This window comes from Syzygium oleosum, unplaced genomic scaffold, assembly GCF_021117445.2.
Source record: "Syzygium oleosum isolate NSW1041296 unplaced genomic scaffold, Sole_v2.1 Sole_v2.29, whole genome shotgun sequence".
Classification (NCBI taxonomy): Eukaryota; Viridiplantae; Streptophyta; class Magnoliopsida; order Myrtales; family Myrtaceae; genus Syzygium; species Syzygium oleosum.
In genome coordinates this window covers 2597397-2611485 of record NW_026607513.1, presented here as the reverse complement: position 1 = coordinate 2611485, position 14089 = coordinate 2597397, and the positions used below count along the sequence as shown (strand labels likewise).

Sequence of the window (14089 nt, the reverse complement as noted above, 5' to 3'; positions counted from 1 at the left end):
GAGCAACGTCGCACGGTGACACGATCATGTGTAGGGTCTCGATTTTTTGGTGGAGAACAACCCACCTTCACCTCTCATGCAACCCTCCAAGTCGTACTGATTTATGGTTCTTCTCTAGGTCCATGAAAGCATCCCCTCATCTAATAACCTCCAAGAAAAATTGAAGGAGCAACTGATCCCATGGGACCACCAGGAGATCTTATCGAAACCCCCTCTCGGGATAGGTTTTATTTTTGTGTGGGGGGGGATAATTTACATTCAGTGTGTGATTTCACATCACGGGAGCTCGGCAGCATAGTACAGGAGAGGGGGCCCGGAATTATAGCCACAAAACATGAAGACCTGGCCCGGACAATAAGGAAAAAAGGACGAATCCGATCTCATGTTCGATCATGCGGTTCGAGGGCTGAGATTTCTCTCACGACTTGAGCTTTGTCTGCCTCGAACTGTTCGTCCTCTGTCAGGAAATAGACAGAAGCGGGTGCGATCAGGCTCCGGAGCTTGTTCTGTGACGTGCTGAATGCAAGAGGATCGAGGAAAAAGAGGAGGAAGAGGGGTGCGGTACCTTTGTCGAATTTGAAATCGGCAAATAACCGAAGAAGCTTGCTTCGGTTCGCGACGAGTATGCTGATGATCCCAGGAGGCTTATTTTGGTTAGCAACAAATAGCTGTCAAGATTCAGAGTTGTGAGTGAGCAAGAGACGTGGCGGGTCATTATGCCAAAGTCGTGATTTTCGGGGTGTGGCCGTCGTATAAATACCTTGAAGACATGAAATGCTTCCATCTGTATGCTCTTGCTCGACTCCTGCAAAGAGGTGCACCATTCATTCAACGAATAGTATTAGCTCTCGGGAAGATACTGTCATGTCTAAGACTTGGCAATAAAAACACAGACTCAAATTTCCCTTCCAAGATTACAGAGTTGGTCACGTGTTGAAGGAGAAAACCATGGATCCCTCTGAAGTTCATTTAAATTGTTCTGTTAAGAGTGGATGTGAGCTTCATGTTCTAAAAAAGAATTGACTCGTATTTGATTAAGTGAAGAGATCTCGATAACAAGAAGAAGAAGAAGAAGAAGAAGAAGAAGAGATCTCGATAGACATATACCCTGAGAAGATTCATGAGAATCATCAAATTATCCATCGAGCTCACATAACGCATCATGACAGCTGAGTTAGAACGATCCAGCAAAATATCCCCAAGAAGCTGTCAAAATGAGTTAATAATTAGCATATGAACTTGGTCAGGGCTCCACAATTAAAGAAAAAATAACCCCAACTTAAAGCATACATGGCACGTGAAAAACCTTGAAAATCTTATTGACCAAAGATTTATAACTTCTCTCTACATAGCCTGACACAAATCACCGATCCCTAAAGGAATAAAGGAAAATTTGTTTGGCTAACCCCACGAAAATTAAAACAAAGGACCTTTTTAAATATTTTAAGAAAACCTTTCAGCTGATTATGAAACAACAATATACATCTTTGTAATGGTACACAAATTATATGGTTCCTCCATCCGCACCTAGAGACAAATCAATATCCTGGATTCTCAAAAGCCTATGCCCCAAGGACTAACTTCGTGACATGTATTAGGAAAAACTATCTTTGAGGGGACTAGACAAGATAACCAGAGCAGATCTCTCAGAGCAATTGATGATCTATCACAGGAAGAAGAAGACGAGAAACACCAGTGACCATGCTCACAGAATAATAGGGCCAATCAATTTGCACACCAAAGGCCTAATGACCATAAGCTGAGAGAAAATGTGAAATGTATTTTTACGTCTAGAAGAAAGCAGTACAAGACCTACATGAACCATATAGACCACAAGAATTAAAAGTGCTGCCTATACCAGTGATTGCCCCTTTCCCAATCCTCCAAACCTGGTTGTTAGAATGGAAAAGGCTTGCAACTTTCACATGAATAGTGGTAAGAGGATTCTTTGCATTCATGGGTAAAAGTGTCCTATTTTGTTGACTTCAAAAATATATCCCAGTAACCATCAAATTTACCTTGATAGCTTGTCTTCTGGTAATGTAATTGGAAGATTGCAATAGATTGGAGTTATAATCAGCGAAAAACTACAAGAAGAAATCAACAGCAATCAAATCAGGTAGCAATTACATAACAGAAAGCCAAAATTCAGAATAAGAACAATCAGCAAAAGAAGTGGGAGAAAAGGTCATTCACGTTCACATCATCAGAACTCCTGATGGTATGTTCATATGGTTAAAATTGCTAACCTTGAGGGGGTTTGAATCAAACAGCTGATACTTATATTACAAATCATATGTATACCTCTCTTTAGATCTCAAGAACACCCACTGAGTGAGTCTAAAACATGCCAAGCACATGTTGCCCATACCTCTCTTTAGATCTCAAGAACACCCACCCACTGAGTGAGTCTAAAACATGGCAAGCACATGTTGCCCAGGTCAGAATAAACGTGTACCAAAGAGAATTATGAAATCAGATGCTTGGATAAGAGTATGTCAAGCGTGCACGCCATAAACAACGTCAACACTTGCATTCCACATCCCAAATATTACTACTCATCTAAAGAATAGACATCCTCAATGTGCTCTCCCACAGAAGGACTGAAATATACTTCTACAACACCTTCAAACAAGCTCAAAGACATACTAGAACAACAGCCAGCACCACCAAGCCTTGTTTTAGTAAATGGGGTTAGCTATATGGAACCCCATTATGCAAATGCACTCTATGTTGTGTTTAGGCTAAAAAGGAAGATAAATAGAATGAAATAAATTACACAGAACAGCATGAGCATGCATGTTGATCAGTTTATCCAATGGCAATACATTTGAAAGACAAAAAGTACAACTCTAAAGGTACATGCACGAAAATGAAACAGAGATGACATTACTCACCCAGTCATAATTTTTGGTCAGAAATTCAGCCACAGTAGATTTATGCCTGGTCAACAGTTCCTGAAACCAAATGCTAAAAAAGGTTCACAGAAGTGCAAGTGTAAGCTCACAGGTCTTGTACAATCATTAGAACAGGCAATAAACAACTAGTCTGAATGGATGAAGCAACTAAATGGCAATGAAAACTACGGATGCGCACTTGACAGAGAGAGAGATCCAGGTAAAGATTTGACCTTGAATGTTGCAGCAGCATCTGCAGCAATATCAAAATTTGGAAGCTGTATATAGTCGAAAAACTTCTTCACATGCTCGGATTCTAACACATACCTGAAAAATATTACGAGAAACTTTGCTAAATCAAGGAAAGATGCCTATATTTCAAGAAAAACCATTTTAAGAAAAGGTAGGACATAAATAACATCTTTGAAAATCTTAAACATAACAAAAAAGAAAAAAATCGCTAGATAGCTTCCATCAAATTTATTCAATAGACTTGAGATCAATCAACCATCATCAGGACACGGGAGGGGATCTAAATCCGGACTCCGATTGAGTAGCCCAAGAATTCGACCGAAATCAACAAATTTGAGAAGAATATTCCATATAAGACAGCACCCTATAGTAGGCACTTCAACATCCATTTATGCAACCACTGAACACCCAAAACATATGATCTAATCTTAGTACTATAATAAAGTATTTTCAATTATGCTACTGTTCAACGAGATACACACAGAAATAGATGTTTCACAGGAGTCGGAGAAACTGCTATAGTTAATCAAAGCAAAAGCAAAAATTTTGAGGTGAGGAAAACCAATTTCATCAATCCAATATACTCATTATTCAAAAGAAGATCACAACTAATAATAACCTTACTCTCTCTTGGAAAAAGAAAGCATTGTTCATTTTATGAGTATTTTAACCTCAAAATATCCATGATATGCAATGCTGTTCATAATTTGGCAATGATATGGCTAATTATCACGACTTGAGAGGAGATTAAATTGCTAACAGCAGATGAATAGCCTCAACTACCATGAGCAAATTTAAGTAAACCCAAGTTTTTCATGCTCACCTCGCAACACTCTGGTGACGAATGCACTCCCTAAGCATTGCACCATAGTGCAGAGCCATTTCTGTGTCATCATAACTAGAGCAAACAATATTTATAAATCAGAGGCTGCTATTGGTGGAGAAAGAACAAAATGCTGATAGATGGACAAAGCTCAGTAGAGTCCCAAGCAAAACTGAAATAGCAAACTGCTCAAAATAATGGTTTTGAAGAACTCTACCAGTCACCTTCTACTGTCAAAAATAAAACAGCTCCTGAAACTACTCAAGAGGTATCCAAACTTACCAACTTAATGGACTAATTCCAGTTACTTCAGAATATAAGAACCATATGGTCATCCACTCAAATAAACTCTCTTGCCAGGATCATGTTCTAGGCGAAATTTACATAGTAAAAGAAATTCCAGTTTGCAGAAAGCTATAAGCTCGACAGTATTCGTGGGACAGTTACATCTATTACTATTTCAGTGCAAGAAATGGCATAAACACCTAGTTCCACAAACATGTGGAGAGCTTTCTAGCTACAGACATGGCAACAAGCAATATGGAAAAGTTGCGAGCACATGGACATTCTAAGAGTTGGAAAACTTTCTTCTGAGAATGAAGCTTATCTAACAAAAAGCGCAACCTATTCCCTAAACAACATAAAGAAGAAAGTAACCGCAGAATTACAGTACCGAAACTCTACAGACTGAAAAGGTAGCTTACCCTGCTACCAGAGTATCCAAAAGATCGAAGTTTGCTTCCAAATAATCAGACGCAATCAATCGTGACTGAACTTGCTGCCTTTGAAGATTTGCGACAATCTGAGTGGCATCTTTTCGAGCCTGCACAAAATTGTCCTTCTCATTGATCACTGCAGAACCAAGACAACTAACAACGTACGCTAGAAAAATGTCCCACGAAATTGGCCTCAGAAGCAATTTTCGAAAGATTCAGGCAAGATTACCTCCAACTTTAACTTTGGAAGGCAATGAATCACTAGCCTCAATGTGTCTTCTCTGAAGAACTCTTGTGTCAACTGCGCACAAGCTTCTGCGACTGGCTCGGATTCACTATCTCCATAAAGAATCGACTTCAACTCCCTTAAATTTCTGTACAACTCCTCCACCTGGTAAAAGTATTAATGCATTAAAAAGGTCATCTTCTCAGCAGATAAAATATGCAAGACTCGTGACAACATATTTCATCCACCATAAAGAGTTGTGCGTGCAGACTGTGAAGCATCGGGAGGAACTTTTAGCCCAATCCTCACCATGCTATGAACAGATTTTACATAGCAATACAAACCGGAACTTCCGAGTGTTTCACTTGGCATGGGAAAGTTACATAAATAAAGGCCATCCAACCGATTTCTCATGTTGGAGGCAAAACTAGCGAAGGTAAAGCAGTATAAACTTAAACCCAAAAAGCTCCTCAAGCCAAGAGATGGTGATACGCAAGCTCTCTCACAATCGAAAATCTCTGCTTCCGAGAGGCGCGAATGTGTATTTTATAATAAGATTCACAATGTTATATTGACTGAAGGTAAAATACAATGCCTCCACTCCTTATCCAACATGACTATGCAATTCCAATATAAACAATGTGAATCGCCAACAAATCTATCAAAAGTATCCGAATTCAATCCAAAGACAGAACGAACAAGTCCCTCTCAGCTAAACTCTGCTTCAATCATCGATTTCTTTTCACGCCACGCCATCAGAAACATCAGATTTTCTAAGCCCATACACCACCCGAACCGAAATCAGACGACAGAGACGAAAAATGAGAAAGAAAAAAACAAAACAGGAACAGAGCCGGACCTTCTCCTCGCGCTTGGCCTCGCGGGCCTCGGTGCCGCCGCCGCCGCCGCTATCGACGTAGGCGAGGAGCTCCCGCGTCTGCCGGACGACGTCGGCCGGAGTCCGGGGCTTGTTCTTGAAGATCCCCTTCATCTTCGGATCCGGGAGGAGCGGCAGCGGCTGCGGCGGCTGCGGGGTCGCCGCCGGCGCCGGCTGCTGCTGCTGCGGCGACGAGAGCCGCCGCCGTAGCGACGCCGGCGAGGACCCGCCGCGGGCCTCCGGCGGTCGGGAGATGCAGATTCCTATCTTGCCTCACCTCCGCAATCCCCCTCCCCTCCCCCTCCCCTCTCTCCCTCCTAGGGTTTCCGATCTCCGATCGCAGCGCCCGAGGTAGGAGGGAAGGAAACAGTGAGCGCAGAGAAACACGGGGAGCTCCTTGTTAATTTCCTCTCTTTTTTTTTTTTTCCTAATTATTATTATTATTATTATTTTCGTTTTTTTTTATTTTTTTGATTATTCATGTGTTGACGGAGACGACCGGTCGCGCGGGATTATAATTAGTTTAATTATTTTTTTAATAAAAAATAAGATCCAAACCCGATTTGCTTCGCGTGGGACGCCCAGCGGACGGTTTTGGCCGTTATTTCCTAGGCGCGGTCCGGCGTGGCGGGATCGGGTGCGGGCGAGTGCACCGTAGCGAAATCTCGTGCACGGTCGAGTCCGTCGATTTCATATCTTGTTTCTTTTTTCTTTAAATCATTGAAAAGGTGCCGATGGGAACTATGACGATAACTACAGCAAAATCAAAGAAAAACAAAAAAAAAAAATTTCCAACTGCCTTTTCCAGCGAATCATAAAACAATTGCGTGCCATATAAACCTGTCAAAATATATCATAAACTCGTATTTGATGGGTTATGTTGTTACATTGGTTACTTATATCTAGTAAATAGATTTAGATGGTAAAACCTAAAATAATACGGATGTTAAATGGGTTCACAACTTATTTACACCCAACCTACCTTCATAACTCTCTCTCACGCTTTGCTTATCCGCGCTCTCGCTTCAATTTAGATATGAATTTTCCTTTATTAGGTTAAATATATAAGGCTGCGTTTGGTCGACCGGACAAAAGTCAGGATATGATATGTTTTATCCTATCCTATGTTTGGTGGTGGTCCATGATAGGATAAGGTCGGATATAGCCCGGATAAAAAAAATCTGAGGGGGTGGGATAGACCTGGATATGATTTCTAATGCCTATTTTTTCAGAAACCCTACACTCCACTCGCCGTCATCTTCATCCCCACACCTTGTGCCCTTTCACCAAAAAAATTTCTCGGCTTTTTTTCCTTCACCGACTCTTCCGGACCCGTGAATAGCAAAAAAAAAAAAAATTATCCTATCCTACTTTAAATCCGTAGTCCACCAAACAGTGGATAGGATATGAAGAAATCCCAGGATTTCTTATCCTATCCTATCCTGTTTAGAAATCCGGACAACCAAACGCAGCCTAAGGGTATTAACAATATGAATTGAATCGGGTATGAGTTGGGTTATGTATGATTCACTAGATATGTATTGCAAGAAAATGAGGCAAAACGGGTTAAATGAGTCAATTCAGGACAAACCACTTTCGGCCTGACCCATCCGTTTGACGTGTCTAGTGCTATAACATGATATCGCTTGATTACAATAGAGGCTCTTTTTTAACATCATTCCCACACCAACGTCTTGTAATTCTTGACCACCGCCGAATCGCTCCCCCCCCTCACAATGACCAGCCGGTAGATCGTGCTGGACACGACCCGAGTCTCTCCCACTTGATCACGCTTTGGAACTGGCGATTGGCCCTGTGTTGCATGCCCCTGTTCTGTTGAACTCCACTACGGCGAAATCCCCGATCTCCTTGACGAGAGGGTGATGGAAATCATCGATCGGGTTCCACGCGCCGATGGCGAGTGCCGAGAGAGAGAGAGAGGACGGCGAGGAGGAGACGGAGCTGGTGTCCCATTGCGGTGGTTTTGCTATGGTTTGCTTGGGGAGTGTTGTGTGTAAATTGCTGGTGTTCTGTTGCTGGTGTTTTGTAATCGTCGCGGGGAGGCGTCGGCGGAAAGGAAGACCGTTGGGATATTGCCTTCTTTTTTTTTTTTCTAATTTCTTTTTCTTGAGATAGTTTCACGTTTGCAATTTGTCAGCCATGCAAAAGTAATTTATCAAAGCGATGATGCTCTTGAAAAGCACAGACCTTTATCTTTGACAAGACTTTATTTCAATGTGTGTTTATTTCATTGAAAATTTCATGATAATGAAAAATATTTTCCATAAAAATCATATTCGAAGAAAATATTTAGTTTTCATTTGTTTGGTGATTCAGAGAAAATGATTTCCTTTTTGTCGGAAGGGGAAATCGTTTTCCCGCAATTTAAGCTTGTTGTTTTCATTCCATGAATTTTTTTTTTCGTATATCGATTAGTTTTCTGTCAACAAAATATCATAAAGTCGAAAGATAATCTTTAAAAAACTATTTTTTTCGAACTAACCGACCCTCATCGACATATATGCGTCAAAGATGGGCGATTAACTTATGAGGGAGCCGATACTCTTGCGGACCTCGGATTTTCTCTTTAAGATTCACCTGTGGCCAAAGAGAAGTTAAATAGCGTTCCCTCTTTTGAGGTTATATCTTTTTGTTTCGTTTTGAGATATAGGTCAAAGATGGGCCATTTGCCCGCCATGCTAGACTTGATCTTAAGGATTTTAGTAACTTTCATTGCCAACCTTAGATCGATGTAAGTTAGACTTTCATAGCTAATTAAATTACATTTTCATAGTTAATTAGCTAACATGTGAATGACTTCGATTACATAATTACTTCCAGGTGACGATTGCTTAAAATTCACCCACATCGTGTCCACTAAAAAAAAAAATATTCCAGGATAATTTTTGGTCTAAGCAAAATAGAACATTAAGAGATGTTTTAGAAGTGAAAAGTGCATTCATGCATAAGGCAACGAACTTACTTCCTTCAATCCACCACTGAATAATATATATTGCATACGTCATTGGAGGACCCTCCGACACTCAAGTCAAGACGGTGTGAGCTTCATAGCGAGGAACGAAATTGACAGAATTATGGCTAGTCGATGCAAAAAATCTCGTGTCTCAAATGGTTATTTCTGAGGTAGTCATATTTACTTTGATAATGTAGTTTTTTTTTTTTCCAGTTTTTGAATATTTGGGATCTAACTAGGGATGAGTAAAAGGAATCGCCTAGACTGGAATGAACTAGCCGGGTCTGGGCGATTCCTAGGAACACTGATCTGATTCCCAGTTCCAATTTTTTTGAATTGGTTATTTTTGCTCTAATTTTCGGTTCCATGGGTGGAACCGCCCACCTGGACCACTCAGATCGGACCGATTTTCTTTATCTTACAAATTTGAAAAAACTAAAAAGCCCTAATCCTTCACAAATCATCCATCCACAGCCTGGGTCACTCGCCCTAATTCACGATTGCTCGACTCTCAGACGGCGGGCACCACCCACTTGCCTGAGTTGCTCGCGTCCCTCTCGCTCAATGCCTATGCTCGCTTGACTTTCAGTCACTCTCTTCTTGCTCGACTCTAAGATGCCACCATCTCGCTTAAGTCGCTCGCATCCCTCTCTCTCGACACCTCCATCTAGCCGTCTCAACTCGAGTCTCGACTCTAGCCTCCCTCTCTTGGTCTGTTTTTTTTTTTTTTCGATCGTGATTGCAGTCGCATCTCGTCAAGGTAAATATCCAATGCTCTATTTTTTTTTTCCGATCCTAATACACCGTTTTCGATGATGTGTCTAGATCTCGTCTTCGAACTGATCACGTGTGTTCGTTCAAACGCCTGAATGAAATGCATTACAAATCTGAGAAGTAAGTCGGTCCCTTCTTTTGTTGCCGAACGCTGACCCTTTGTGAGATCTGCTTCTTGTTTCGCTTTTTTCGTCTCTCTTGCGGGAGAGTTTCGTGGGTATGATTGGTTGGGTTTTAGCTCGTTGATTGTGCTGAGTTTGCTGGAGCTTGAGTGAGGCTGAATTGATTACCTTCGAGCTTGATTACGGCTCTTGCGGTCGGTTTCGTTGGCCCACTTAGGAACCGGACCGGACTAGTCAGATTGATCCAATCCGATTTCATGACCAGGCGGGCCAATTCCCGATTCAAAAAATGAGAAACCAGCCAGGAATCGGACTACCCGGGAACTGATCATCCCTCAGTGTAATGGCTGGCTTGTTATCCACGTCTTTGCCGAAGAATTGGATGCATGGCTGTGCAGGTCCAGTGACAGAAACATGACACATGAGCGCAAACTTTATTTTCCTCATTCCACTAGCAAGGAGCTTTTACACATCACGCAACATACACATTACGTTCCTCACTGATTCACATACAGTTTGGACATGCACAAAAGGCTCTTTAGACATCTTTAACAGGGTTGAAAGACATGAGCTGCTTGAAGTGCAACCTCGGCTTCTCCCACACCCACGCCTCGTAATTCTTGACCGTTGCCCCCGCCAAATCCTTCGCCGCGAGGATCAGCCGGTAGTTCATGCCGGACACGACCTGGGTCTCCCCCTTGATAACGTCCTGGAACTGCAGGTCGGCACCGTGCTGTGGTTCCTTGTTGAACTCAGCGACCGCGAACTCCCCAATCTCCTTGACGTGCGGGTCGTGCACGTCCTTGATCGGGTTCCACTCGCCGGCGGCAAGCGCGGAGAGGGGGAGGACGGCGAGGAGGAGGAGGAGGAGGAGGACGAGGGGTGGGAGTTGACGCCTCATGGTGGTGGTTTTTGTTGCTTTGGGAGTGTTGGGTGCAACCGCTGGCGTTTGTCGCTGGTTTTATAATCGTCGTGGGGTGGTCGGTGGCCATGAAAACCGTCGTAATGTGCCGTTTGTCAGCCATGCTAGGCCAATTTAGAAAAGTTTTTCGTCGACAAGACTTGGGTCAAAGATGGGCGATTTTTTGTGCTATCAGATAATAATTAATGTGAGAGAGGATTTTCTCTTTAAGATTGGTCAAAAAAGAAATTTTTTTTTACGTTTTCCTTATTTTGGGGTTCATCTTTTTGTTTCTTTTGAGATTGGTCAAAGATGGGCCATTTGTACACCATGCAAAAGGCTAATTTATAAGTGAGCTGATGCTCTTATTAAGAGCAGATTTTTCTTTCAACAAGTTTTTTTTTTAAGGTTAACATCACAGAAAACTCCAAGCTGGTACGGTTGTGATAAATTTACCTCAAACTAATTTTTTGACCATAAAAAACACCGAACTGATACATCTGTGACAAATTTATCCTATATTAGTTTCTGTTAAATTTTACTATCAAATTACTGAATTAAATGACATGTGACACTTGACGGATGTACCAGTTTGAGGTTTTACCCTTCGTTTGTGATTTTTTTATTAATCTAATTTAATGGATGGTAAATTTGTCACAAATATACTAATTTGAGATTTTTAGTGGTCAAAAAATTGGTTTTGGATAAATTTGTCACAACCGTACCGGTTGGAGATTTTTTGTGATATTAATCCTTTTTTTTATAAGGACTTTTGGTGAAGGAAATAATTTATACTTTCATCATTGATTAATTAACGTGTGGGACGAATTCAATTACGCAACTATCTTTGAGCGCATGTTTCCATTCAACTTATGATGAAAGTGGAAAACGATTTTTACTCTTGGAGAGAATGTAATTAAGAAATGAACTTGCATATTCCGGATGCAGTGAGCCCATCTGCGCAATCATCCTTGGATCAACAGTATATGGGATTTTCACCTTAGTAAAAACCCTTATTTATTTGCAATGGGTCTAAGATATATGCTATTTGTCTGCCAGGCAAGATTGACACATCAGTGCGTCTATGCTCCTGCAAAGCACTGATTTTCTCTTTGAGTTTTTATTAGATCCATTCTTGGTGTAAGGATTGAATGATTTACCAGGATGAAAATATTAGCCTTCGCACCATTGTCCCGTCGCCCTTACCCTACTATGATGCGAGTGGAGAGCTTAACACTAGTGTACAACCACACATCTCATCTCGAGTCTGTCTTTCACAGACAAAAAAAATTTCCCGAGACCAAGGATAGACTGGATACCAAATTTGTGACCTTTGACTCGCAAACCATGTACTAGACCACGTGACTGATCCCTCATGGTGTCATGAACCTTTTTCGAGTACTCACAACCTACGTTACCTCATTTCACTTGAGTCGTTGGATCGGGCTAACGCAAGACATGAGTATCTGATAATTTTCCCTCATAAACTCCTAATCTTACTAAAGAGGCTATCGAAACAGATTTGTACAAATCGATCTAACGTGAAATGGTATTGTAAGCTAGGCATGAAATATTTAAAGGCTCATGTGAAATGAGCTAACATATTTTGGAGTATCGATTAGGGATAATGACACAAATAGTCCCTGAACATTTGAAGTTGGTATATGACACAAACAGTCTTTGAATATTGATGATTTCTCAGCAAACAAGAAAAACTATGAGGGAGAAATGAATAATCCCAACAATTCAATTCAGAGTTACCACTTGGTATATGATCAATTGATGACCTCTTGACATCTCGAATTTGAAGAAAGCACAAGAGGGAATGGTACTTATGAGGAACCATCCATATTGGAGATTATATCCGCCGATTCGTTCATTGTATTTGAACGTGATATGCACGTCGATATTCCTGCATGCATTACAAGTGTCTTGTCAACATGAATGACACATAAGATGTCCTTAACTTAAAAGAATTAATGTAGATCTAACATTAATAAACAGAGGAGAAGTTTGTTCTTTAAATTGGTCAATGACTTTTAACGAGACTTCTCTATAAGTGCAAGAATCCGTTTAGGTATGGCCTCTTAAAGAAAGCAAAGAATCCGTTTAACATCTACACAGAAATTAAACATTAACAAACTCCTTAAACATCAACATGAAATCTTCTACAAAGTCAGATGTCTTTCAAGCAAGTCACCCACATGTGACTATTCAGACAAGCAAGTCATTAAGGATCTTTCACAACAGGGGACAAATAGAAAAATAGATGCCTCCTCATTTTTTCATTATATAGCCTTCTCTGTAACTTAATCATAGAATTACCAAATAAAAGCTTAATCAAGAGTATACATAGAAAATCAAGATAACACAAGCATAATACTCGGCTGCCAAGTCGTGCCACGGCATCAACAAAGTGTTGATGATTATTAATACTGATAGAACCCTAAATGGACACCGCGTATGCACGAATTCCTCATAGTATCATTTTGTATTTTACAAAATAGTCTTAAGATTACTTGGTTCAATCGATTAATCCCACTCCAAATATCAAGTGATAAGCTTTCCAATACTATCAAAACCATAGTGATTAGATATGTGATGGAAAAAATATGATAACTTTCCACCACGGCATTCCGTTTGGCCTAAATTTCGGATATTTGCCATTCTAACATATTTTTGAAAATCGAATCACATTTTCAAAAGTTCGGATCAAAAGCTTTCTGTTGATATAAAAATCGAGTTAACAACAAATTGAATTAAACATTATAATCGGTTGAAAACATAATCATCATATGACTTACTTACTCGGCTGCCAAGTTGTGCCACGACATCAACAAAGCTTTGATGAAGCTTAGGTGTCCATTTCATTCTTTGCTTGGCTGCATGATTAAGTTCCCTCTACTGGAGCCCATTGTGTCCTATGGGTCTAATGCAGTAGAGGAAGTGGGTTTGATTTTTTAGACTGTGAGATTAAAGTGGAGGAAATGAATACTAGCCTATTTTTGTTGAGCTGATGGTAAGCAATTTAGGAGAGTTATTAATACTGATCGAACCTAAATGAACAACGGGGTATGCATGAATTCCTCGGAATAACTTTTTTATTTTACAAAATAGTCTTGAGATTACTTGTTCAATCTATTAATCTAACTTCAAATATCAAGTGATAAGCTTTCTAATACTGCCAAAATCATAGTGATTAGATATTTCATAGACAAAATATGATAACTTTCCACCATGGCAATCCGTTTGGCCCAAATTTCGAATATTTGCCATTCTAACATATTTTTGAAAATCGAATCGCATTTTCAAAAGTTTGGATCACAAGCTTTCCGTTGATATAATAATCGAGTTAACAAAAAATCGGATGAAACATTATAATCGGTTGAAATTTGGTCAAATAGGTGAAGCAATGAATAAGTTAACTTCACCATGTTGTTGTTTTAGTGCTTCCATCCTCGACTGCTTTTTCTACATATGGTAATATCAAATGTACTGAAATTAGCTTGAATAGGCCATAGCTTATT

At 40.4% G+C, this 14089-nt stretch overlaps 3 protein-coding genes across 3 annotated transcripts in view; all 3 read right to left on the bottom strand.

Moving 5' to 3' along the window:
* LOC115677897 (uncharacterized) overlaps window positions 1-14089 on the bottom strand; it is an 87068-nt gene that overhangs the window by 33673 nt on the left and 39306 nt on the right. The window lies entirely within an intron of this gene.
* Window positions 161-6089, bottom strand: LOC115663943 (putative MO25-like protein At5g47540). The gene is made up of 11 exons (XM_030585902.2): window positions 5774-6089; window positions 4918-5079; window positions 4677-4795; window positions 3973-4047; window positions 3131-3224; window positions 2898-2957; window positions 2019-2087; window positions 1108-1206; window positions 761-805; window positions 566-668; window positions 161-457 (listed from the first exon to the last, which is right to left on the bottom strand). The coding sequence occupies exons 1-11, from the start codon at window positions 5903-5905 to the stop codon at window positions 381-383; spliced, it is 1035 nt and encodes a 344-aa protein (XP_030441762.2). The 5' UTR covers window positions 5906-6089; the 3' UTR covers window positions 161-380.
* On the bottom strand, window positions 10200-10814 carry LOC115677818 (cysteine proteinase inhibitor 1-like). Its single transcript, XM_030601029.2, has one exon. The coding sequence runs from the start codon at window positions 10560-10562 to the stop codon at window positions 10200-10202; it is 363 nt and encodes a 120-aa protein (XP_030456889.2). The 5' UTR covers window positions 10563-10814.

Bases quoted from the DNA above. Each gene is read 5' to 3' on its own strand.
- LOC115663943 (XM_030585902.2), bottom strand. From the start codon at position 5,905: ATGAAGGGGATCTTCAAGAACAAGCCCCGGACTCCGGCCGACGTCGTC. The intron at 1,207-2,018 runs GTAAATTTGATG...TCATTTTGACAG, and splicing joins CCAGAAGACAAGCTATCAAG to CTTCTTGGGGATATTTTGCT. The intron at 458-565 runs GTACCGCACCCC...ATTTCCTGACAG, and splicing joins CGATTTCAAATTCGACAAAG to AGGACGAACAGTTCGAGGCA.
- LOC115677818 (XM_030601029.2), bottom strand. From the start codon at position 10,562: ATGAGGCGTCAACTCCCACCCCTCGTCCTCCTCCTCCTCCTCCTCCTC.